The 26,990-nt window shown below is 43.0% G+C and overlaps 1 protein-coding gene across 2 annotated transcripts; it reads left to right on the top strand.

Moving 5' to 3' along the window:
• The first annotated feature begins 7,090 nt into the window (after positions 1–7,090).
• sms (spermine synthase) lies at positions 7,091–24,916 on the top strand. 2 transcript variants are annotated; one of them, XM_010870515.5, is made up of 11 exons: positions 7,091–7,322; positions 8,744–8,864; positions 10,301–10,388; positions 12,103–12,167; positions 14,690–14,865; positions 15,065–15,219; positions 15,390–15,479; positions 18,705–18,819; positions 20,874–20,953; positions 21,496–21,611; positions 23,871–24,916. In XM_010870515.5, exons 1-11 carry the CDS (start codon positions 7,277–7,279, stop codon positions 23,899–23,901), a joined length of 1,083 nt encoding a protein of 360 aa, XP_010868817.1. In that variant the 5' UTR covers positions 7,091–7,276; the 3' UTR covers positions 23,902–24,916. The 2 variants fall into 2 exon arrangements, with proteins under 2 accessions (XP_010868817.1, XP_019903644.1); XM_020048085.2 differs by lacking the exons at positions 7,091–7,322; positions 8,744–8,864; positions 10,301–10,388 and adding exons at positions 10,630–10,642; positions 10,820–10,846.
• The last annotated feature ends 2,074 nt before the right edge of the window (positions 24,917–26,990 follow it).

Below are 26,990 nucleotides of genomic sequence, written 5' to 3'. Positions count from 1 at the left end.
TTCAAAATTATGTGAAATTAAGCCCTGCGGGTTGGTTAGGCTATTTTGTTTATCCTGAGTTGTGCACTTTGGCGGGGCACATCACGTCTGATTTTGTTAACGAAACATTTAAGGTTGTGAGAATAATGTGCAATTTCAGTCGCAAATTTTCATTGAACACTGAACCTGGTTGAATAGATTTGGATTTCTATTATCTAACCAGAAGCTTTTGTGGCGCTGAGTGGTAAATTCCATAACACTTTGAAAAATAATTAGGGTTTGACATTAATGATAAAAAAAAATAAAAATACAACTGGCTGATTTAATGATAATCAACCAACTGTTTTTAAAGAGTCTGATATGTAGACCTACATATTTTATGTTCATGTAGAAAGCAATAATGCCCATTGCTGACCAGACCTACAACTCACCAACTAACTAAAAATATCAAATATGCACACCCTGCTCTAATCTTAGCTCCACTGAAAAGAGCATATGGGATTGGAATATACACTGATCAGTCATAACATTATGACCACCTGCCTAATATTGTGTAGGTGCCCTTTTGCCACCAAAACAGCCCTGATCCGTCGGGGCATGGACTCCACTAGGCCTTGAAGGTGTGCTGTGGTATCTGGCACCAAGACGTAAGCAGCATATCCTTTAAGTCCTGTAAGTTGCGTGGTGGGGCCTCCATGGATTGGACTAGTTTGTCCAGAACATCCCACAGATGCTCGATTGGATTGATATCTGAGGAATTTGGAGGCCATGTCAACACCTTGAACTCATTGTGTTCCTCAAACCATTCCTAAACCATTTTTGCTTTGTGGCAGGGCACATTATCCTGCTGAAAGAGGCAAATGCCATCAGGGAATACTGTTGCCATGAAAGGTGCACATGGTCTGCAACAATGCTCAGGTAGGTGGTTTGTGTCAAAGTAACATCCACATGAATGGCAGGACCCAAGGTTTCCCAGCAGAACATTACCCAATGTATGACACTGCCTCCGCTGGCTTGCCTCCTTCCCTTATAGCATCCTGGTGCCATGTGTTCTCCAGGTAAACGACAAACGCACCCGACCATACACGTGATGTAAAAGGAAACGTGATCAGGCCACCTGGTTCCATTGTTCCGTGGTCCATTTCAGAAGCTCAACTGCCCATTGTAGGTGCTTTCGGCAGGGGACAGGGGTCAGCATGGGCACCCTGACTGGTCTGCGGTTTTGCAGCTCCATACGCAACATACTTCGATGCACTGTGTGTTCTGACACCTTTCTATCAGTACCAGCATTAACTTTTTCAGCGGTTGCGCTAAAGTAGCTCGTCTGTTGGATCGGACCACACAGGCCAGCCTTCGCTCCCCACATGCATCAGTGAGCCTTGGATGCCCATGACCCTGTCACCGGTTCACCACTTTTCCTTCCTTGGACCACTTTTGATAGGTACTGACCACTGCAGACCGGGAACACCCCACAAGGGTTTCAGTTTTGGAGATGCTCTGACCCAGTCGTCTAGCCATCACAATTTGGGCCTTGTCAAAGTCGCTCAGATTCTTACGCTTGCCCATTTTTCCTGCTTCTAACACATCAACTTTGAGGACAGAATGTTCACTTGCTCCCTAATATATCCCACCCACTGACAGGTGCCATGATAACGAGATTATCAGTGTTATTCACTTCACCTGTTATGTTATAACTGATCAGTGTAGAATGTAATTTAAAAATTTTAAAAGACCCAATCTTTCTCTATATTGTGCCAACTAATGGAAATAATAGCATTAAGAAAATTATTGTGCTTTCCGTTGCTAGTATTTCTTCTGCATGACCGTCCTGGGGGTGACATAACCTGTCCCCCAAACTGGAATAATTTTCGGGAGATAAAACTCAGTTGTTATAAGTCGTGGAATGATTCAATATTAGTCATAGTGCTATAACCGTGCAATGCAGGCATTTTAATTTCAACCGAGATTTAAAATTTTTTACATGTAAGTAGAACTGATGTCGATGTATTTTTCAAAGGTTATAAAAGATTACTTGTGACGTTAGATTATTGTGTAATTGTGTAAACTTGCCACAATTGTTCTTTTGAGAAGCTTGCAAGGTAGTGTATGCCAGGTTTTTGAAGGAGGCCTGAGAAGGCATTGCATCTTGAGGAAGGAGATTACATTTTTTATCCCTTCCTTCTACTCATGATCAAAGTACTGTAGGTCAGGACGGCCTTTACCGTAGCGGCAGGTGTGCAGCATGGAACCTTACCAACACCATAGCATACGATGCACCGGTAAATGTCTGGTAATTATGCATTACAAGTGATATGGTAACCACTATGTAGAAAACATGATGTAGCATACACATTAAAGAATGACATGACGAAATTCATATTCAAGTGCTGTTTGGTCAGTAAGCTTATTGGACATATTAAATTGTGTTAATGGCACATGGTAATAGGTGACATCCTTGGTCAATTCCTGGTTGCTAAAATAATACACGGTTCCTTCAATTTCTGTACCAGTGAGAAAACAAGCACTGAATAGTGTTGGGATTCATTGCGCTATTTTAAGTGTTTTTTAATTTTATTTTAGAAAATATCAAAATATATATTTTTACAGCAATTGTACAAAAGTGAAGCTGCATGGTTTAAATCAGAGGTGTCAAACCGGTTCCACGGAGGGCCGAGTGTCTGCAGGTTTTCACTCTCACCTTGTACTTAATTGACTAATTAGGTCACTAATTGGTTAGTTTCTACCCCCACCTGGTTGTTTAGGTCTGAACTGGGAACCAGTTTAAAGGAAAACCCAAAAACCTGCAGACACATGGCCCTCCGTGGAACCGGTTTGAGACCTCTGGTTTAAATGAAGTGTTGCTGCAATTCAACTAATGTCCACGAGGTGGGAGACAATTCAGGATATTCACTTTGAAGGAAACATTAAGTTATTCTCTCTAGCTGGTTTTTGTGACTGGCACTTTGGGCTGCGTCGCTCCGATAATCATTCAGAGGGCCGCACAGATTTTCCATCTTCCATGTTGTTGTTTTTTCTTCCCATATAATCAGTTATGATTTTAACAGCTGAAATCGTCAGGTAATATCTATCGTCACATAATATATATGGAGGACTAAATGTGTCATATCATTAAATAAATAAGCATTTGTATTTTCACTGTGTTTGTGCTTCACATAGATAATTCTTCAGAGGTATCAACTAATGATTAGCTCCAACTGTCAGTTGTGACTCTAGCCCACTATAAGCCCTGGTTCAAGTAAAACTATTGATAATGTTTATGAATAACCCATTTGTTAGTGAGAACATGTGAATGGGATTAAATGTGTTTATGATAAATGTGTATAACAATTTGGGTTGAATAGTCTACCTAGACAAAACTTATGCTGCCTCTGTGACCACAGCCCATGCTAACGATTTGTTGCTTAAGTAACTTGTTATACAGCAAACAGAATACCCTATGTCTGACAGAGAGAAAATGAAGAAATCTCTCCAGAACTCTGCCGCGAGACCGCCATCTAACTTCTGTGCAATTTCTAGTCACCATATTCCGGTATTCTTGTAGCCACTTGCGCGATTGCTGGTGAATCAGTAAATCGTCATGATAACTTTTACCACACATAGGGTGTTTTGGGGTTAAACCCCCCCCCCCCACCGCCCCATGCCAAGATGCTCAGGCAGCACAAATCAAAGACGGTGGAGAACCCAGGGCTTACATGTGAGGAGAGGCCTGTGTTTTCCTCCGCGTTAGAACTGGACCTAGTCCATCCAGGAGACAGAGCGGCCGTTGTCTGGGTTAACATCCAAGGATGCAAGGAAGCTGACTCTTGATAATGAATGCTGTCTTCCATACAAGAGAACAGGGCGTGATCTTAATCAGATTTCCTCCAGCCCCTTGACCGTAACTTCTGCAAGAGCCTTGAATCGAACTAGAATCGATCATGTCCAGATGTGGACTGAGCCTTGAATCTAACTAGAATCAAACATGTCCAGATGTGGACTGAGCCTTGAATTTGTTTTAAGGACCCACCCATTCATTAGCCTCCACCATCCTACATGAGCTTTCCCCTGCAGCCTAGGCCTCATAACAGGAAGGCCGAATGGGCCACTGTTTTAACAGCCTGTCACTACAAAAAGGTGATGGGGAATAAGTTTCAAGCTGACAAATTGGGGCTTGTTTTGTGTGTGAAATTTGCTTGGACTGAAGCACCGAACTGCACAGGGAACGTAATAAGATTAAACGTTTGCACTTCAATTGTTGGCACTTTACATAGTTTGGCATTTGATCAAGTTGCTAAACAAAGAATCAATGTATTTGCCTGACTCTAGTCAATATGCACATATCTAAATTTGACCAAATCCTGACTATGGGGGTGCCTCTAGGCATCTCTGCTCTTCAGTTTTGTTGGTCCCCAATTATAGGCAGCTGCCCCACGTTGTCTCCAATTGGGGATCCTATTTAAGTTGCCCGTTTGGTCATTTGAGTTGTGGTTCATTGTTTGTGTTAGGTGCAGTTCTCGGTTGGTGTCACTCTTTTTGTTACTTATACAGAACATTTAAAGAAATGTACTTCATCTCTGCTCCATGTGCCGCCACTGTGACACATTGCTTTTTTTGCATCCAAAAAGTAGAAATTTCCCCAAAGTCACCCCATGTTGCATCACATTAAGCATGCCGGTATGGACTGGTTCTTCAAGCCAAACCTTTCTGTCAGAGTCCCTCAGGCCACCAGCCCTTCAAGTGAAACAGACTTCAGAAGCCAAAGGTGGAACAGTTTTACACCACGAATGAGGAGCAGTTGAAGAGGTTCAGTAATTCCGGTCACACCAGAATATGGAACGTGGATGAAACCACCATTCAGAATGTACAGAAACTACAGCCAGTGGTGGGAACTCAGTGGGCAAGGCAAGTCTCCAGGACACCCAGTGCTAAGCGGGGATTCAATGTTGCAGGGACTGAACGCTGTATCTTAACACCGTATCAACCAGGGAGACCACCGGTGACTATCTTAACACCGTATCAACCAGGGAGACCACCGGTGACTATCTTAACACCGTATCAACCAGGGAGACCACCGGTGACTATCTTAACACCGTATCAACCAGGGAGACCACCGGTGACTATCTTAACACCGTATCAACCAGGGAGACCACCGGTGACTATCTTAACACCGTATCAACCAGGGAGACCACCGGTGACTATCTTAACACCGTATCAACCAGGGAGACCACCGGTGACTATCTTAACACCGTATCAACCAGTGTTCAGGATCAGGGTGGAGGAGGTGAAGTTGTCTAACCTGACAGACTGGGGTCTGTTGGTTAGGAAGTCTAAAGTCCAGTTGTAGAGAGAGGGGCTGATTCCCAAGTCGTGGAGTTTGTTGACCAGTTTGTTGACTAGAGGGGATGACCGTGTTGAACGCTGAGCGGAAGTCTGTGAACAGCATTCTCACATAGGTGTTGGTTTTGTCCAGGTGGGTCAGGGCAGCGTGTAAAGCATTGGAGATGGTGTCCTCTGTAGACCTGTTCGACCAGTAGGCAAACTGGTAGGGATCCAGTGTTGGGAGGAGGCATGACCCCCAGTTGATGCCCTGGGCCTTACAGCACCAAGTTCCTTTAGGTCATCACCAAGTGGGCTGTGAAATGTTACACAAATAAACTTGCCTTGCATAGTCTTTTTGAGAATGCAAAACAATCACTGCTTCTAATTATTGCTAAGAAATCGCTATGAATTAAATATTGTGGTTTGCTTGGGGCTTGTTTACATTACGAAAAAGAGAATAACAATGCTTGACTGACTTATCTTGGTTTGCATAATCATTTCCATGGCATTTGAATATACATCGGCATGTTCGTATTGTGGCTGTCAATCATGGGTTAATCCAGCGATATGCGTGCGCAGTGCACAGAAACCTGAAACAGTTCTGACAGGATTGTATTCAAACCTGAAAAGCTCCTGGGTGGCTCAATCGACTATGTGCCAAACGCTACCTCAGAAAGTACTGTCGAGCTGATATCTGCAATTTAACACAACATAATATTGTCTTCAGTCTGGGGAAAATGTAGCGGAAACAAGCCCTTACAGCCCACAATATGGCCTGTTTCGTCCAGTACAATGAAACACATGTATTTGCTTCTTTTGAACAAATTCACAATTTTGATGCCACATGCTAATACCATAATAGGCATACACATCCCTAGAGAAGCAGGGTAATGTCCCTTTAACACATAAAATCATTAAATTCCATTATTACTTTGGGGAAATATATTTGACAGTTATGGATGTTACTTAAAATGGATGTTGCAAAGTCACAAATTCCTGTGAAAAACGCAACATACGTACCCTACTTCATGAATTTAGAATTTCAGGATTCCTGCATAGTAAAACCGAGCACTACACCCTAACACTTTCTACACTGATAAATAATTTTCTGGATTCAAAAGTCAGTTTCATTTTAACGAAGTATCTCCAGTAAGTTCCGAAAAAAACTTCTCTTTTTAATATCTAAAAGCACAGCTATATTTTTGTTGCCTAACAACCTTCCACTTCTGTTTGCATTCGTGGACGTGGCTTTATTTGGCGAGAGCAATTGAAGAAGTTCATTAGGCAGGCAATTATAAATATATTTAATATATATAGTTTCTAAGACATGAAAAATGTATTCAATGAACGTCTAAAGAACAAGCGCACGTGGTGACATTCACACGTCGTGTCACATTCACAACCATTATGAATGTTTAATGTCTCACAACTGACGGAAAATAATGCTTGAGAGATTGCCAGTGACAGATGATGTAAATCCTAGATCGTAATTTTCATATTGAACACAATTAACCTCACATAAAGAACAAAACGATTGTACTTTGTCCACTGCATGTAGGCCTACAGAATTCATACGATTTTCCATATAATTATGCTGGTATAAGAAACTGCACCCCAAAATAGTCACATTAATTATAATAAGGTACGTAGTTTGATTTAGAAAATGAATTATATTTGTATATACATTTACTCCAAAACCCCCGCACAAGAAAATACTGTACAGGACAGTGAAAAATAAGTCTGCTTAGGCCTAGTCTGAAATGTGGACAGTCAAGTGTAAGCACGAGGTAAACTGGCCCGAGCGTCATCAGACCCTCCCCCTGCGTGGCTACTGAGAGAAGTCTGCATTCTAGCAAACACTCCCACTCAAGCACCGGATTGCAAACACTGTGCAACGGTACTCCTCCTGTCTCCACAGGCAAGCTACGTTTTTACACCGGCTGCCTACTCCAGGCATGGCTGACGGCTGTACCCAGTCATGGCACTGCGACATTACACCCTCGACTTCAACCTCTCGGCGCCAGGTAAAGGACAAACGTCTACGAACGTTTGTGTAAAGGGCATGGTCCGTTTTAGATATAATTTGCCTTTGCGCATCTACTGTACACTAAGCTATCGCTAGTTAGCTTGTCGTTGTCAATACGCGCGGTATGTCCAATCAATGCAAAATATAATGATATCGCTAGCCAGTGGCGAGTAATATTTGGATTTTTCGCTGAGGACGTATTTACGCAGACTGATAAGATTTGCTAGTTACCTACAACAGTAGGTTAAATTTCATCCGCTATGCTATATAGCTAGCATAATTCCAAGAGTCATTGGTTGCCAACAGATTGACAGGCAGGCGAGTAATATGACCTTCCATGCAGTTGTTAGCAAGCTAGGTTAGCAACGGCATCTGTCTGGCTGCGCCTGTTTGCATGAATGAACAGTCAGCCAGCGACTAGCTAGCTTAGGTAGCAGTGTTGACCGTGCGTTGATGAGGGTAAACCGCTCTAACTGAGCTAGCGTTTTTGTTTTTAATCATTAACTAGGCTTGTTGTACTGTTTGGTCGGACGCATCATAATGCATACTCACAGCAAAGTCATGATAACGATAATGACGAAGCGATCTCGTTTATTACTAATTACACTGAACATATTTACGAGGACGCTTCTCTCCAGTGCGTGCGAAGGCAGAAGTATAGTAAGAAGTGACATACTCTCCTATACCTTGGTGCTGTAGGTAAGGTATCATCTACCCAAAAAGCGTCACAGGAACTGCCAAGGGTTTCTTAGTAAGCCAGAAAGCGATCAAAGTCAGGTTCAGGTAGGCAAGTTAGTCTTTAGTCTAATTGAACATGCAAGCCGTTTGCCATTAAGACCATATGATTCTGCACTAAAAACACCATCTCTGTTATGAACAACTAGCTCTTCTAAACTACAAAGGTATAGGAACATTGAAGGGCATGTTTCCTTGCCTTTAGTCTTTAGATTCATGTTTAGTTGGAGGCATTGGAGCCTCCCAGTGCTCATCCCCTACCTAGATACTGGAGTGTGTCTGGGTGGATGTGGGTGTCTGGCTCTCTGATGGGTGGATGCGGGCTGTAGCTCAATCTTCACATAACCTTTTACTTTTCATTGAAAACAACTGTTCCAGCATCAAAATAATGCCCTGTACATGCATAGAACAATCTTGTGTCAAATGTCCTGTGTGAACATCAGCTATTTGTATGGTGTTGAAATCCTTCTACACCGATCAGCCCTACTCAGACTTGAAAAACAGATGTCTGAGCTACAGCCTACATCACCCGCCCAGTTCAGGCTGGGCAGAAATTAGGCTGGAACTGCCCCCAGGGAGAATGGGCCATTATTGGTGTTTCTTTCTGGAATGGGAATGCCATGAGGGGGTTGTGTTGTGGTCATAACTGTTCTCACTGTATTTCTTTCCTTTTCATCCATTTAGCTGACTATCCTTCAACTGTGCGTGGGCTACAGTCTATATTTCAAGAGCAGGAAATGACAGAGACTGTCCATGACACAGAGGGACATGGATACCTTGCTACTTTCATTGGCAAAAATGGCAGGTAAGCAGCAATTCCATACACACTGTAGTCATTATATGTCAAGAATCATCCCACTATTCAGCATCATGATAGCACCCAGAACTACACCTAGTACACTCTCTATGGCAAACACATCAGTACAATATAGACTTTCTGTTGACTTCCTGCTAACGCATGGACATTCAACCAGCCTGTAAAAACGAAGACAAACGAAGACGTTCAATATTCCCAGTAATGATTTATTTTCAGTGTAACAAGTAGGCACTTGATGTTCTATTGAAATGAAGCTAGCCAACTACACTGAGCCCTTTACCTCAGTGCAAAACTGTATTTCCTTGGTTGTTCTGCAGTGATGATGTGAGCACATTACCCTCTGGAGGAAATGTTTGTAAACACAGTAAAGGGTCTGTTTTCCCATCCTTAGCACAACAAGGGCCACATGTTCAGGTCAAAGGCATGCTGTGTCTTGCTTCTAGGTGATTGACCCATGTAGCCTAACCTTGTGAGGGATATAAGATTACACCTCTTTACCTTTCCTCTTTGACATTAAATACACATCATACATGATTAGGCTAGCTTTCATTTACATTCCATTCATTATCACCCTTCCTACAATACATGATTCCATGTTTCGTGAGCACTTTCAGGATACCCATTTGATTATCTTAATTTATTCATTAAGCCTAAAGTCCATTCTCCGCAGTGTTCATAAAGCCTATGGAGAAAGTCATGTTACATTTTCATGAAACAAAGGATTTGAGGCACTTTGTAGGGCAGGGTGCTGCCAGTTAAAGGTCTTGTATTGATGGTTGTCATCTTAGGTTATTGCAATCAAGATCACACATTGTTGTAGTTGCAACAGAAGTTCAACAGTGTCCTATTTCCTCGGCAAATACTGTAATCGCAGATCACTGTCAAGTCAGGATGAAAAGAGGCAATTCTGGCTACTCAAAAATCAAGTTGTAGCTGAGAAATTGTGGTGAATAGTTAGTCCAGTAAAAACACCTGCTTTGTGTCAGTGGTCAGACGTCCTTTAGGGAGACCATTGATTAGCCTGTTAAGTGTATCATTGGTGCAACAATGGCTTGAGCTCAAATGAACGCATGGCCCTTTACTGGCTTTGTGTATTGGATCTGAGGGCTTTGGTGCTTCCTGTTTTGTGTGTAATGAGTGGTAAACACAGCTGTTGGGGCATTGTCTGGACCTAATCCTCCATGAAATCGCTGCCCGCCATAACACACCACATCATTTTGGGTAAAAAATCGCATCCTTCAGCTGCCAGAAAGGTTAGGTCAATAGGTCACTGTCCGTATCATGCCACAGCTGTAGCCTATGGGGTCCATGCGCCTCCTGAGCCACAGGTTCAAGAACAGAGAAGGGAACGAGGAGTTATTTTCATCTAAAAGTAGCCCTGTGCTTCTGTCTTCCCCTTGATTTCTTTCTGCCTCCCTGTTCAGGTTTCTGATACTGCGTGTGCACTCCCATGGTTTGGTGACCCTGGATCTGCAGTGTTGTGAAGGTGATAACATTGCCCAAGTAGACAATGTAAGTGATGAGAGATACACATGTCTTTTGCACTGAATCTGCTTATTCAGTACCTTGGGAAAGTATTCACACCTGTTTAATTACTCCACAGTTTCTTTTGTTGTAGACCTAATTTATAATTGATTAAATCTACCCAATATCCCATAAGGACAAACAACATTTATTGAAAATGGAAAAAGTTAAATGTCTCATGTACATAAGTCTTACACCTTTTTTTTCCCGTCAAGCCCTGTCAGATTGCATGGGGAGCATCGGTAAACTGCAATCTTCAGGTCTTCCCGTAAATGTTCAGCGGGGTTAATATCTGGGCTTAGGCTGGGTAGTGAGCAGTTCCTTGTTTTAACCACACCTAGCACTTAACATTTACGCTTATGTTGAAGTGTATGCTTGTTATGTTTAGATAACAAAATACCATTTGTTTCTGTACACAGGAAGTCACGTTCATTCAAAGCGCAACAGTAAGTAGCTAATGGGCTCACAGTAATTATATCCTCTGTCTATAAAGCTGAGGTATGACCGGAAGTTTCTTTGAGATGAGCTTGAGTTTGTAAAACCGAGTATCGAGTCATGAACAATAGACTATCAAATGCTGCAATAAATAATTAAATGACTCTCCCTTGACGACCGGGGACACAATCATTATTTCAACCACTATACCAAACGGCTGATTTCTACCACTTAATACCTCTGTTTTAGTCTCATTAGACCAGATCGTGTTTTTCCTCGTGCTTTTACAGTCATTGAGTTGACTTGAAATATGCCTTTTACTTGCGAGTGGCTTCTGTCTCTACCGTATCAGATTGGTTGATGGAATGCTGCCTGGTGACTTTGGTTGATGGAATGCTGCCTGGTGTCTTAGGTTGATGGAATGCTGCCTGGTTACTTGGTTTGGCCAGACGGGCTGCTCTACGAAGCGTCTTGGTGGTTTCAAACTTCTTCCATTTCACAAAGAGGAAACCAGCTGGGCTCCTGGGAACTGCTTCAGCAATTATTCATGACCGTTCCCAGATCTATGCCTCAACACAATTCTATCTCTTAGGTCTGCAGAGAGTTCCTTGGATGCCATGACTTGTATTTTACTCTGACATGTACTGTGAAGTGTGGGACCTTTTATATAGACAGGTGTGTGCCTTTTTAAATAATCTTCAATTAATTACATTAACCACAAGTGGACTCCAGTCAAGTTCTGGAGGAAAAGAGACATCATCCATTTGAGCTCAATTTGGAGTATCATGGCAAATATTCTGAATACTTATTTACATGATAATTCTATTTTTCATTTTTCAATAACTTAGCATACATTTCTAAAAACATTTCTGCCATGTCATTGTTGGGTAAGGTGTGTGTATATTGATGGAAAAACAAATAAATGTAATCAATTATAAATTAAGTCTATAACAACAAAACGTGGAGAACTTAATTGAGTTGGAATACCATCTGAAGACACTGTGCATAACGCCTTTTGAGTCAGCTATTCATGTATCAATGAAAGTAAAGGAAGCTATTATGGCTGAAACAGAAAAAATACATGACCAGAAACATTGCCAGCTCCTTAGGTTTACCAAAACAACTGTTTGGAACTTCATTAAAAATAACTTTACAATATGTATGGCTACCACTTGAACCAGCTCAAATTTCTTCATTGATGACTGACTTGCTTACTGAAGCTATAGAATAGGACAAGCTATGATTAATGATGTGTTCTCTCTCTCAGCTTTTAAATGCACTGGAAAAGAAGATGAAAAGTCTCCTTCATGGAAACATTAGGAGGGTCAAAAGGTATGTCTGGATTGGCAGTTGGTCGTATTGTAGTGACCTTGTGTGATAAACTCAAGCCACTTCCCCAGTATATTTAAGGTTCCTGTCTGTGAGCATACTCACTCCTGTAAGTATGCTCACAATTTCCCCATAATCTTTGGCATGCTCACAGAGAGAGAGGTAACCACAGTGACACATTTGGAAGAGCGGTTTGACCTCTTGTCTTTGTGTTGGAGTGTTGGAGATCTCCTTTTGTCCTTATCGTGATTTGAATTAAAGCAAACTTAATTGAGATTAAACTAATAAGTAGTGACACCTGATTTGGGTTAGGTGAGGGGCAGAATAAAATAAAACTTGGAACATTTATTTGCACTTTTAGATACTGGCTGTGTTGTGATTTTCAGTGTGTAAGTGTCTTCCTACTGTCCACTCCTGTACTGCACACATTGTTGCTGCATGCTCCTTCTCCCTACTGAAGACCAGGCACACGTTGTTGCTGCGGGCTCCTTCTCCCTACTGAAGACCAGGCACACGTTGTTGCTGCGGGCTCCTTCTCCCTACTGAAGACCAGGCACACGTTGTTGCTGCGGGCTCCTTCTCCCTACTGAAGACCAGGCACACATTGTTGCTGCATGCTCCTTCTCCCTACTGAAGACCAGGCACACGTTGTTGCTGTGTGCTGCTCCTCCCTACTGAAGACCAGGCACACGTTGTTGCTGCGGGCTCCTTCTCCCTACTGAAGACCAGGCACACGTTGTTGCTGCGGGCTCCTTCTCCCTACTGAAGACCAGGCACACATTGTTGCTGCGGGCTCCTTCTCCCTACTGAAGACCAGGCACACATTGTTGCTGCGGGCTCCTTCTCCCTACTGAAGACCAGGCACACGTTGTTGCTGCGGGCTCCTTCTCCCTACTGAAGACCAGGCACACGTTGTTGCTGCGTGCTGCTCCTCCCTACTGAAGACCAGGCACACGTTGTTGCTGCGGGCTCCTTCTCCCTACTGAAGACCAGGCACACGTTGTTGCTGCGGGCTCCTTCTCCCTACTGAAGACCAGGCACACGTTGTTGCTGCATGCTCCTTCTCCCTACTGAAGACCAGGCACACGTTGTTGCTGCGGGCTCCTTCTCCCTACTGAAGACCAGGCACACGTTGTTGCTGCGGGCACCTTCTCCCTACTGAAGACCAGGCACACGTTGTTGCTGTGTGCTGCTCCTCCCTACTGAAGACCAGGCACACGTTGTTGCTGCGTGCTGCTCCTCCCTACTGAAGACCAGGCACACGTTGTTGCTGCGGGCTCCTTCTCCCTACTGAAGACCAGGCACACATTGTTGCTGCGGGCTCCTTCTCCCTACTGAAGACCAGGCACACGTTGTTGCTGCGGGCTCCTTCTCCCTACTGAAGACCAGGCACACGTTGTTGCTGCGGGCTCCTTCTCCCTACTGAAGACCAGGCACACGTTGTTGCTGCGGGCTCCTTCTCCCTACTGAAGACCAGGCACATGTTGTTGCTGCGGGCTCCTTCTCTCTACTGAAGACCAGGCACATGTTGTTGCTGCGGGCTGCTCCTCCCTACTGAAGACCAGGCACACGTTGTTGCTGCGGGCTCCTTCTCCCTACTGAAGACCAGGCACATGTTATTGCTGCGGGCTCCTTCTCTCTACTGAAGACCAGGCACATGTTGTTGCTGCGGGCTCCTTCTCCCTACTGAAGACCAGGCACGCTGAAGCTGGTCTGCATTCAGTATGCTGGATTCCCCGGCTGCCAAAGTGGGAGGCTTTTGTTAGGACAGTTTACTGAAGGCTCACAACAGAACTAGGAGCTCAATAACCTTAAGGACATTGTTGTAACACAGCACATTATCTATTTACCAAAGGGATTCATGTGTCTAACCAAAAGTTAATTTCAGGAATATGTTTTTGGCTTGCTATGGCGTCTATGGTTTTGCAATCGCCACGGTGAAATGCACGCAGGTTCCAAAAGTTCAACATAACATATTTCATATTTATCCCAGCGAACTTACCAAAGTCGTAGTGGTAGGGCCACAGAGCCATTGGGGGGGCCACAGAACCATTGGGGGGGCCACAGAACCATTGGGAGGGCCACAGAGCCATTGGGAGGGCCACAGAGCCATTGGGAGGGCCACAGAGCCATTGGGAGGGCCACAGAGCCATTGGGAGGGCCACAGAGCCATTGGGAGGGCCACAGAACCATTGGGAGAGCCACAGAACCATTGGGAGGGCCACAGAACCATTGTGTGAATGTTTCTATAATCCCGTGGTTCTCCAGTACCCCCCAACGGCACACATTTTCGTTGTAGCCCTGGACAACAATACCCGGTTCTTGTCAATGAGGGCCTGATAATTTATTGACTAGTTGAATCAGCTATGCTTGGTTGGGGCTAAAATAAAAACATGTTGGGGGTCCTTCTGGACTGTGTTTGGGAACCACTGATTGGTATTGGATAAAACCTGTGAATGGAAGCATAGTTAATGTGACCATGATTCTGTCATGAACATGATTGCCCCTCCACCCCGCCACCACAGGCTCCCGGCCCTGACACGAGGTGCCGCTGTGGATCGATACTGGCCTACAGCCGATGGCAGACTAGTGGAGTACGACATCGACCGGGTTTTGTACGATGAGGACTCTGCATACCAGAACATTAAGATCTTGCACTCACAGCAGTTCGGCAATATTCTGATCCTCAACGGGGATGTCAGTAAGTAAAATGTAACGTTGTTGATTTCAAGACCAAACTGTGTGTGCCTCCTTACCCTTGTCTTATAAGTATGGTCATGTTACTTTAGATATTGAGGTGGCCCTTCTTATTAAACAGTCATGTGATGTTGATGTGCGCTGGCTTCCAGTGACGTGCTCAGTGACTTATTCAATGGTACGGTTGTGTGACTACATGGCAGACCTCGCAGACAGTGACTTGCCCTACACTCAGGCCATCATGGGCGGAGGAAAAGAGAACTATGCCGGAAAGGAGGTGCTGATCCTAGGAGGCGGTGACGGAGGGATCCTCGCTGAGGCCGTCAAACTGAAGCCAAAGATGATCACCATGGTGGAGATATCCTTTAAGTTGCTTCTGTGTGTCCAGTTGACACACCGCTTCAGGCATTCATGGTCAATAGTAGTTTAACCTTAACCCTTCACAGCGTGTTTCTACATGGAGCACCGTCTGGTCTGTGATGTATCTTGCCCTGTGCCAGGTTGGTTACGCCTTAACCTAGTGTCTACATTGACCAAATGGTGATTGATGGGTGTAGGACGCACATGAGGAAGACTTGTGGAACTGTTCTGGACAACCTGAAGGGAGACTGTTACCAGGTGAGGATTACAAGTTGTCCTTAGTGGAGATGGACTTGGTGTCATTAACTCAGTGGATCATTTCAACTATCCGGTGCTATTTCTGTCCCCGGGAATATGTCAATCCCATTTTCTTAATTTTGAGATAAAAAGGAACCCTAAAAAACGGAAAGAAATATTGATACAGAGCTTCCATGTTTGGTTATGTGCTGTCACAAATCATGTATATGCACTCTTTTCTTTGTCCAGACTGTGCATTTACGTTATATTGTTAATGATTTTGGATAAACCATTGTTCAATAAATCTTATTATTTACTTTGAGGAAATTGCAAATCTTTGAATGTTCATGCTTGTTGTTTTCAGTGGTCTTCTGAGCAGCCCTGACCGATTTAATTGTATGTGAGTCATGGTTGGTTTACCTCCATGCTGTGACTTGTATTCATAGTGTTGTTTTACCCCTCTCTTCTGCTGATGTCGGTGGTAGCTGTACCCTGTCTCTCCTACTCTTTACATATCAACAGGGTAAATGCCTGCCGGGAGGCCGTTAAGGCTATCTTTAACAACACTACGTTACCATGACTGTGTCACTGGCCTACTGTGACTGTCATTACAGTGTTACTAGGAGTGGTTACCATGACTGTGTCACTGGCCTACTGTGACTGTCATTACAATGTTACTAGGAGTGGTTACCATGACTGTGTCACTGGCCTACTGTGACTGTCATTACAATGTTACTAGGAGTGGTTACCATGACTGTCACTGGCCTACTGTGACTGTCATTACAGTGTTACTAGGAGTGGTTACCATGACTGTCACTGGCCTACTGTGACTGTCATTACAATGTTACTAGGAGTGGTTACCATGACTGTCACTGGCCTACTGTGACTGTCATTACAGTGTTACTAGGAGTGGTTACCATGACTGTGTCACTGGCCTACTGTGACTGTCATTACAGTGTTACTAGGAGTGGTTACCATGACTGTGTCACTGGCCTACTGTGACTGTCATTACAATGTTACTAGGAGTGGTTACCATGACTGTGTCACTGGCCTACTGTGACTGTCATTACAGTGTTACTAGGAGTGGTTACCATGACTGTCACTGGCCTACTGTGACTGTCATTACAATGTTACTAGGAGTGGTTACCATGACTGTGTCACTGGCCTACTGTGACTGTCATTACAGTGTTACTAGGAGTGGTTACCATGACTGTGTCACTGGCCTACTGTGACTGTCATTACAATGTTACTAGGAGTGGTTACCATGACTGTGTCACTGGCCTACTGTGACTGTCATTACAGTGTTACTAGGAGTGGTTACCATGACTGTGTCACTGGCCTACTGTGACTGTCATTACAGTGTTACTAGGAGTGGTTACCATGACTGTGTCACTGGCCAACTGTGACTGTCATTACAATGTTACTAGGAGTGGTTACCATGACTGTGTCACTGGCCTACTGTGACTGTCATTACAGTGTTACTAGGAGTGGTTACCATGACTGTGTCACTGGCCTACTGTGACTGTCATTACAATGTTACTAGGAGTGGTTACCATGACTGTGTCACTGGCCTACTGTGACTGTCATTACAATGTTACTAGGAGTGGTTACCATGACTGTGTCACTGGCCTACTGTGACTGTCATTACAGTGTTACTAGGAGTGGTTACCATGACTGTGTCACTGGCCTACTGTGACTGTCATTACAATGTTACTAGGAGTGGTTACCATGACTGTCACTGGCCTACTGTGACTGTCATTACAGTGTTACTAGGAGTGGTTACCATGACTGTCACTGGCCTACTGTGACTGTCATTACAGTGTTACTAGGAGTGGTTACCATGACTGTGTCACTGGCCTACTGTGACTGTCATTACAGTGTTACTAGGAGTGGTTACCATGACTGTGTCACTGGCCTACTGTGACTGTCATTACAATGTTACTAGGAGTGGTTACCATGACTGTGTCACTGGCCTACTGTGACTGTCATTACAGTGTTACTAGGAGTGGTTACCATGACTGTCACTGGCCTACTGTGACTGTCATTACAATGTTACTAGGAGTGGTTACCATGACTGTGTCACTGGCCTACTGTGACTGTCATTACAGTGTTACTAGGAGTGGTTACCATGACTGTGTCACTGGCCTACTGTGACTGTCATTACAATGTTACTAGGAGTAGTTACCATGACTGTGTCACTGGCCTACTGTGACTGTCATTACAGTGTTACTAGGAGTGGTTACCATGACTGTGTCACTGGCCTACTGTGACTGTCATTACAGTGTTACTAGGAGTGGTTACCATGACTGTGTCACTGGCCTACTGTGACTGTCATTACAGTGTTACTAGGAGTGGTTACCATGACTGTGTCACTGGCCTACTGTGACTGTCATTACAGTGTTACTAGGAGTGGTTACCATGACTGTGTCACTGGCCTACTGTGACTGTCATTACAATGTTACTAGGAGTGGTTACCATGACTGTGTCACTGGCCTACTGTGACTGTCATTACAGTGTTACTAGGAGTGGTTACCATGACTGTGTCACTGGCCAACTGTGACTGTCATTACAATGTTACTAGGAGTGGTTACCATGACTGTCACTGGCCTACTGTGACTGTCATTACAATGTTACTAGGAGTGGTTACCATGACTGTCACTGGCCTACTGTGACTGTCATTACAGTGTTACTAGGAGTGGTTACCATGACTGTGTCACTGGCCTACTGTGACTGTCATTACAATGTTACTAGGAGTGGTTACCATGACTGTCACTGGCCTACTGTGACTGTCATTACAATGTTACTAGGAGTGGTTACCATGACTGTGTCACTGGCCTACTGTGACTGTCATTACAGTGTTACTAGGAGTGGTTACCATGACTGTGTCACTGGCCTACTGTGACTGTCATTACAATGTTACTAGGAGTGGTTACCATGACTGTGTCACTGGCCTACTGTGACTGTCATTACAATGTTACTAGGAGTGGTTACCATGACTGTGTCACTGGCCTACTGTGACTGTCATTACAATGTTACTAGGAGTGGTTACCATGACTGTCACTGGCCTACTGTGACTGTCATTACAATGTTACTAGGAGTGGTTACCATGACTGTGTCATTGGCCTACTGTGACTGTCATTACAATGTTACTAGGAGTGGTTACCATGACTGTGTCACTGGCCTACTGTGACTGTCATTACAATGTTACTAGGAGTGGTTACCATGATGTTGTCTCTGTCAATCCAGGTATTGGTAGAGGACTGTGTTCCTGTTCTGAGGAAGTATGTTGAGGAAGGAAAGACATTTGATTATGTCATCAATGACCTCACGGCGGTCCCCATCTCCACAGCACCAGAGGAGGGTAAGTCAAACCTGCACACTCCTCTTACTGCTGTCACTGGTATATAGCTTCTGTAAACCACTGAAGGTAATATGTGCAGTGTGTAGTTTTCCCATTTCTTCATCATTCTCTCTCTCTCTTAGCATGCTCCTGCAACAAGAAAAACCCAATGTGAATTTGTCTTTTTTTAGTTTTAAATGTATAATATATGGTCTGATGTTAAAGCTGGCCCAGGTCCATTACAAGCTGTTAGAGCTCTAACAATTCCAATTGTTGCTGTACAATTAATTGTCTCAAAAATTTCAGTCAAATAAAAAAAATGTAACTTGGTTAACTGTTCTGTCAGGCTACAGGGTGCACGAGTGCATTAGCAACGTGTTTTGTGGATGCAAGCAAAAGTGTGACCATGACCCATCTTATTAACCCTTCAGACCCCAATAGAATTCTAGAATGATACTGTAGATTACTGAGAATTCTCAAATATTTATTTCAAACAGATACAGCACAAAAACTAAAAACAAATAGAAAATGTAAAGTTTACTTTGTTTTAAAGAGCATAATAACGCCCCCGTTCAGGAATTGTCACATAATTTCATTAATTTCAAACCACATCTATGTAACTTAAATGAGTTTTCTCCCATTTTCTAGACACTGAAAAATTGACTAAATTTGACTAAATTGACTACATATCTCTAATATCCTGATAGTTTACCATCTGGTCAGTCTAACTTCAGCAAGCAGTTGTGGTTGTTTCTGTATGACTGGTCGCAGTACAAACAAGAACAAACATCTAAGTTTGCATAACGAAATACTGCAACTCTTTTTGGGTGAGATTGAGCAAGCAATCATTCGAGGTACCGTAGGCACAACTAACGTGATCGGTAGATAAAGGGCATCACGATCAAGTGAAGACGTCGTCAGCAAAGCACAACATTACTGGCTCCAATATTTGGCTTGCTAGTGAAAATGACAGCTTTGCCTCACAAGCGAAACCCAATTTTCGGCCAGACAACTTTTCTATACTGACGTACGAACTGAACTAGACAATTCGTTGTCTATTTAGCTATTGCAGTTTGCATATATGAATGAAATCGGATGAAACGCGATAAAAAATTAAACCTGTTAGCCGACTACACAGCTAAATACTGCAACGTTTTCAATTACAAGACTGAGCAAGCAACCTTTGGAGCACCACAGCTGATGCGCTCGCCTATCAAGTTATCACGACAGGGTTGCTATTACCAACATCAAATACAGACAACACCAAACATACATCCACAGTGTATTTGTTACTCACCACGACATAATTGTCTATTTCAAAGATCAAGGATGTTTCCAACCTCGCAAACCCCAAACCACACAAACACCCATCTTCTAACGTAAAAAGTTGTGGCCGCTTTGGCGCTAGTATATAGAGTGAAGAAAATATAAAAACAAAAAATTCAAATGACAGCATGCCCCTCTGGTTTCTTATTAATGACAACATCCACGGGAATACAGTAACACATTTTTATCAGGTCGAGTTTGTTATATTTACACACGTTATTGTAAAAGAAACACCGCGTTCCACGGATACTTACAGCATTCTAAAGGGAGGCCATCGACGGCCGCTATGGGTTCTAAAGGGTAAAAAAAAATGCTTAAAGCGGTTTAACAAAGAAACCGCAATCACGTCAAAAAATCACAGTTACAGGCCTACCTGTTATGTCTTGACTAACCTGACTGGGCCAGTTAGTTCCACATACCTCTGTTACCATTCAAAACAATTTTACCACAACATACAAGTGGAAAAGTCATACAACAATATGCTTAAATATACAAATAGTATCATTCAACCATCATCACACTCCCGTAAGTGAAATGTCACATAAAGCAGCAGGAAAATCACCATATCAAGGACAGTAGAAATTCCTGTTCGGTTCAGTAGGCTTTTGGCTAACTGGTGGGTCCGGAAAAAAGTTAGGAAAAATTGGAGGGCTTGTGTAGTGTTTTACCCCAGTGCAGAGACTGAATCTTTTGGTAACCTGTCAAATTTGACGAGACCCGTTATTGATTGACAGTTTATTCTGTCTCAGACTCCACATGGGAGTTCCTCCGTCTCATCTTGGATCTGTCAATCAAAGTACTGCGTCCTACCGGGAAGTACTTCACCCAGGTGAGACTGCCTTTCCCATGTTCACGTCTGTCGGCCTGCCCCTGAATGCATCTCTTACTCCCCCTAGTGTTGACGTGTGGACCTTCCCTGCACCGCTCAAGCATGTGTGGCTCTTGCCTTTTCTGTTAGGAGAAACAATTTTGTCTAAGGCCTTCCCTTACGTTGTTGATATCAAAATGTTGTTTGCAACTCCTTAATTTTAAAGTGATGTATTCACCAATGTTTACTTTCTTATTTGGAGGTAACTGTCAAAGTTTTTCCCCCCATATGATATATTTTGGATATGTGTCAAGGATGATCAGGCAATAATTGTTTCCTACACAGTTATTGTTTATTACAACAATTGTTTATCACAACTGAATTTCACTGCTCTCCGAAGTTACTCCTGTAAATCTTGGTTCTATGTAGAATGGTTCTATGCATGTTTCTCATGATCCCATTGTAGAATCAGGCTCCCCACATGTTGCATATGTGGTTTTTAATGACACATTTATCTGTTGCCGCCTTTGTGTGGTCCATGTTTTAACCTTGTCTGTCCTCAGGGAAACTGTGCAAATCTGACCGAGGCACTAACTCTTTATGAGGAGCAGCTTGGGAGGCTCTCGTGTCCTGTGGACTTCTCCAAGGAGGTGGTGTGTGTCCCGTCTTACATGGAACTGTATCCTTGTAACTCTTATCGAGCGCTTCTCATGAGTGAAGGGTCACTTGTCTTACCCTGATTGGTCCTAATACAATAATAATTATGCAGTACAATGCTCCTCTTAGGCTGTTTTTGATGTTTCATCGTTTAATGTACTTTGAGAAAATTTACTTTGAGAAAATACCACTATGGTGGTATTAAACTGAGGAAAGATGAAAATTGTACTGCCTTCATAATGACTACATACACTGAACAAAATTATAAACACAACACTTTTGTTTTTGCCCCCATTTATCATGAGCTTAACTCCAAGATCTAAGACTTTCTCTATGTAGACAAAAGGCCTATTTCTCTCAATTATTGTTCACAAATCTGTGTTAGTGAGCACTTCTGCTTTGCCGAGAGAATCCATCCACCTCACAGGTGTGGCATATCAAGATGCTGATTAGACAGAATGATTATTGCACAGGTGTGCCTTAGGCTGGCCACAATAAAAGGCCATTCTAAAATGTGCAATTCCATCACACAGCACAATGTCACAGATGGTTTTGAGGGAGGGTGCAATTGACATGCTGACTGCAGGAATGTCCGCCAGAGCTGTTGCCTGTGAATTTAATGTTCATTTCTCTGCCATAAGCCGTCTCCAAAGGCGTTTTGGAGAATTTGGCAGTACATCCAACCGGCCTCACAACCCCAGACCACGTGTAACCACACCAGCCCAGGACCCCCACATCCAGCAATATTCACCTCAAGATCGTCTGAGACCAGCCACCCGGACAGCTGCTGCAACAATCGGTTTGCATAACCAAAGAATTTCTGCACAAACTGTCAGAAACCGTCTCAGGGAAGCTCATCTGCACGCTCGTCGTCCTCATCGGGGTCTCGACCTGACTGCAGTTCATCGTCGTAACTGACTTGAGTGGGCAAATGCTCTCATTCGATGGCGTCTGTCACTTAGGAGAGGTGTTCTCTTCATGGATGAAACCCGGTTTTCACTGTACAGGGGAGATGGCAGACAGCGTGTATGGCGTCGTGTGGGTGAGCGGTTTGCTGATGTCAACGTTGTGGATCGAGTGGCCCATGGGGGCGGTGGGGTTATGGTATTGGCAGGCATGTGTTATGGACAGCAATCACAGGTGCATTTTATTGATGGCATTTTGAATGCACAGAGAGACTGTGACGAGATCCTGAGGCCCATTGTTGTGCCATTCATCCACGACCATCACCTCATGTTGCAGCATGATAATGCCTAGGCCCCATTTTGCAAGGATCTGTACACAATTCCTGGAAGCTGAAAACATCCCAGTTCTTGCATGGCCAGCATACTCATGGTCAGCATAATCACCATCACCCACTGAGCATGTTTGGGATGCTCTGGATCAGGCTATATTGTGGCCAGCCTAAGGCACACCTGTGCAATAATCATGCTGTCTAAGCAGCATCTTGATATGCTACACCTGTGAGGTGGATGGATTATCTTGGCAAAGGAGAAGTGCTCACTAAAACAGATTTGTGAACAATAATTGAGAGAAATAGGCCTTTTGTGTACATAGTGAGTCTTAGATCTTTGAGTTCAGCTCATGATAAATGGGGGCAAAAACAAAAGTGTTGTTTATAATTTCGATCAGTGTACATTAGAGTTAACAGGAAAATGTAAATATTCCAAAATATGCATCCTGTTGACAGCACTGCACTAAATAGTGGCATCCTGCCAAGGTATACACCATTGGGCCTGAATACAGAGTCTTGAGTAAGGGGCGAGTCGGAAGCATGTTGAAGAGGGGGTCATTTTTTATCAGGATGAATATGAGCGGGATGAGGCCAATCAAATTCCTGAAAGGAAACCGTGCGTCTGTCTGCTTTACCCCAAACACTGGGAGAGCCGTCGCCTTTCGGCAGGGCAATCTCAAACAAGGCCAAATCATAGTTTAATCCGATTTCATCTAAAGGACTTTTGAAGTCATTTAGCAGAGGCTGTTGTGCAGATTGAATTTGGACATTTTCCTACTTTGCCCTCCCAGTCCTATTGAACTACACAGGATGCAAACCAAAAAGGTTTTATCCTGTAAATCTTATATCCATTGCTATATATTTGTATTTCAAATTCACTATATAATTAACATTTTTTGTTTTAGCTTGAGTATTTTATGTTAATATGAGATTAATTCTTATTTCATTTCTTGTCTGCAAGCTTTATAAAGCAACAAGCAACCACACACCTTATGTGTGGTTGCTTGTTGTTGGCATAGCATTTTCCTTTACCAGCAACTCTACCAGGTGGGTTTTCTACACCATTTGGAAGAAGTAAAGAGACCTTTTTGTCCCCTTCAAGCCCTGCCTGCCGGAATGTGAAAATTGCCCCCCCCCCACCTGATCCGTCGTCGCACTGAGGGGAGATATGACCCCCCAACTCCAAATCTCTACTCACTGTCCAACTCTCTCTTAAACCCTTTTATATGTTGATTTTATCATGTTATGTCTAAACTTACAAGAGATTGTATTTTTGTTTAGTTGTTTTTGCATGCGCCCTCCAGGGAGAGCTGTGAGGCTGCTGCCACTGGATACACTGAAACCTACTGTAGATGATGACTCAGAACAGACTGTAGCCACCTCCCACACCTGTCCAGGTCGTACCCTTCTCAATACTGTTGTCTGGTTGTGACGTGAAGCAAGGCAACACTACCAGTAGTCCTCTAACACAAATGTGTCCAGGCTACTGTTTAAACACTCTTCATGCACCTTCCCTTCCAGGTGGTATTTTAGTTTTCCTAGTTGAGTTTTTAGCACCAATATACAATTTGGGTTCTGAAGGTATGATAGAATATGTGCTCACCATAGTTTCCAATTGAATGTCCGTCTTTGTCCATCATCTTTTGTAATGGTCGCTTGTGTGATTTTGATTACTAGTGTTCTTGAAGATGTTTGAAAAGGCAGTGTGACCCTGCCCATTGAGGCTGAAGTGTCCCAGTGTGTTTTTAAAAGGGAAAAGGGTCATCCTTTGTGGCAGTTTCTTGCTTCTACTGCTTTAATGTGAAAATTTGATTTTATGGCTTTTGCGCCTTTAGTTTCTGTTTATGGATCTTATTTTTACATATTCAGTTTAGAATTTTTCTATTACTTTGGTGCATGTGCTGGAAAATGAAAGGTTTTTATTGAATGTAGCTTCCCATATTCGCAGTGCACATTCATGCCTTTGATCAATATTATGGTGCTTTGTTAAATTTATTTATTTGATATTATTTCACCAAATGCTGTTTTATCCCACTTGAAAAAATATTTTGTTCGGCATTGACTACCTGCTATTAAAGTGAGTTGGAGACAAATACTTGGTGTTTTTCTTTTTAAGGGAAGTGTTAGATTTACAATCCGGTCAGAAGTATTAGCTCGCCATCCAAGTTAACTGCTAACTGACAATTTGTGTGTTACAACATACACAGTGCAAACACATTAATACTTACAAATACCGTTTATCTGGCACCTTTGCAATGCTAATTCTTATGAGACACCCACTTTTTTATAGCAATACTTCATTTAAATGTTGCAGTCTCGTCTCTGGTTGTAATGTAATATACACCAACACTGCAGTCAGGTGTCCCACCAAATATCCTTAGTTATTTTCCCTATTCTGATGGTGATTTGATCCAAGTTATTGATTCTTGAATTTCTTTTATGGTCTAGATTTGATCAAATGTCATAGCAAACAGTCTGAATAATAATGTATTTGAGATTTCAGCTTTAATTTTTCAATAAATTGCACAAATTTCTACATGTGTTTTCACTTTGTCATTATGGGGTACTGTGTGTCAATTGATGGCAAAACAAAAATATATTTAATCAATTATAAATTAAGCCTATGATGCAAAAATATGGAGTAAGTGAATGGATACAAATAATTTCCAAGGGCACTGTATTTAGTTGTTTGTAAGCAGTTTTTCCAGAAACATAATTTTGTCAGAACTGTCTATGTCTGGACACGAGTTAATATTCTATTGCTTAGAGAGAAAATAATGTACATATCCACTGTTTTTGTTGTTTGTATTGCCATATCCTCTCTGCTATTGAGTTAATGAATAAAATAACAGCATCTCAGTCAAGTACAGATGCTGGTCATAAAATTAGAATATCATCAAAAAGTTGATTTATTTCAGTAATTCCATTCAAAAAGTGAAACTTGTATATTATATTCATTCATTACACACAGACTGATATATTTCTGACTGATGTTTATTTCTTTAGTGGTGATTATAACTAAAAACAAATGAAAATCCCAAATTCAGTATCTCTGAAAATTTGAATATTACTTAAGACCAATATAAAAAATAGATTTTTAGAAATGTTGGCCAACTGAAAAGTATGAGCATGTACAGCACTTTGATGGGGCTCCTATTGCCTGAATTACTGCAGCAATGCAGCGTTTCATGGAGTTGATCTGGTGTTACGAGAGCCCAGGTTGCTCAGATAGTGGCCTTCAGCTCTTCTGCATTGTTGGGTCTGGCGTATCGCATCTTCCTCTTCACAATACCACATAGATTTTCTATAGGGTTAAGGTCAGGCGAGTTTGCTGGCCAATTAAGAACAGGGATACCATGGTCCTTAAACCAGGTACTGGTAGCTTTGGCACTGTGTTCAGGTGCCAAGTCCTGTTGGAAAATGAAATCTGCATCTCCATAAAGTTGGTCAGCAGCAGGAAGCATGAAGTGCTCTAAAACTTCCTGGTAGACGGCTGTGTTGACCTTGGACCTCAGAAAACACAGTGGACCAACACCAGCAGATGACATGGCACCTCAAACCATACACTGGACTTCAAGCAACGTGGATTCTGAGCCTCTCCTCTCTTCCTCCAAACTCTGGGACCTTGATTTCCAAAGGAAATGCAAAATGTACTTTCATCAGAGAACATAACTCGGCAGCTGTCTAGTCCTTTTTGTCTTTAGCCCAGGCGAGATGCTTCTGACGTTGTCTTGTTCAGGAGTGGCTTGACATAAGGAATGTGACAGCTGAAACCCATGTCTTGCATACGTCTGTGCGTGGTGGTTCTTGAAGCACTGACTCCAGCTGCAGTCCACTCTTTGTGAATCTCCTCCACATTTTTGAATGGGTTTGGTTTCACAATCCTCTCCAGGGTGCAGTTATCCCTATTGCTTGTACACCTTTTTCTACCACATCTTTTACTTCCCTTCGCCTCTCTATTAATGTGCTTGGACACAGAGCTCTGTGAACAGCCAACCTTTTTATCTATGACCTTTTGTGTCTTGCCCTCCTTGTGCAAGGTGTCAATGGTCATCTTTTGGACAGCTGTCAAGTCAGCAGTCTACTCCACGATTGTGTTGCCTACTGAACTAGACTGAGAGACCATTTAAAGGCCTTTGCAGGTGTTTTGGGTTAATTAGCTGATTA

Source organism: Esox lucius, chromosome 7 (genome assembly GCF_011004845.1).
Source record: "Esox lucius isolate fEsoLuc1 chromosome 7, fEsoLuc1.pri, whole genome shotgun sequence".
NCBI lineage: Eukaryota > Metazoa > Chordata > Actinopteri > Esociformes > Esocidae > Esox > Esox lucius.
Note: the sequence above shows the minus strand (reverse complement) of the source record. Positions and strands in the feature narration are given on the sequence as shown.

Bases quoted from the DNA above. Each gene is read 5' to 3' on its own strand.
- sms (XM_010870515.5), top strand. From the start codon at position 7,277: ATGGCACTGCGACATTACACCCTCGACTTCAACCTCTCGGCGCCAG. The intron at 10,389-12,102 runs GTAAGTGATGAG...TCTCTCTCTCAG, and splicing joins ACATTGCCCAAGTAGACAAT to CTTTTAAATGCACTGGAAAA. The intron at 14,866-15,064 runs GTAAGTAAAATG...ACTACATGGCAG, and splicing joins GATCCTCAACGGGGATGTCA to ACCTCGCAGACAGTGACTTG.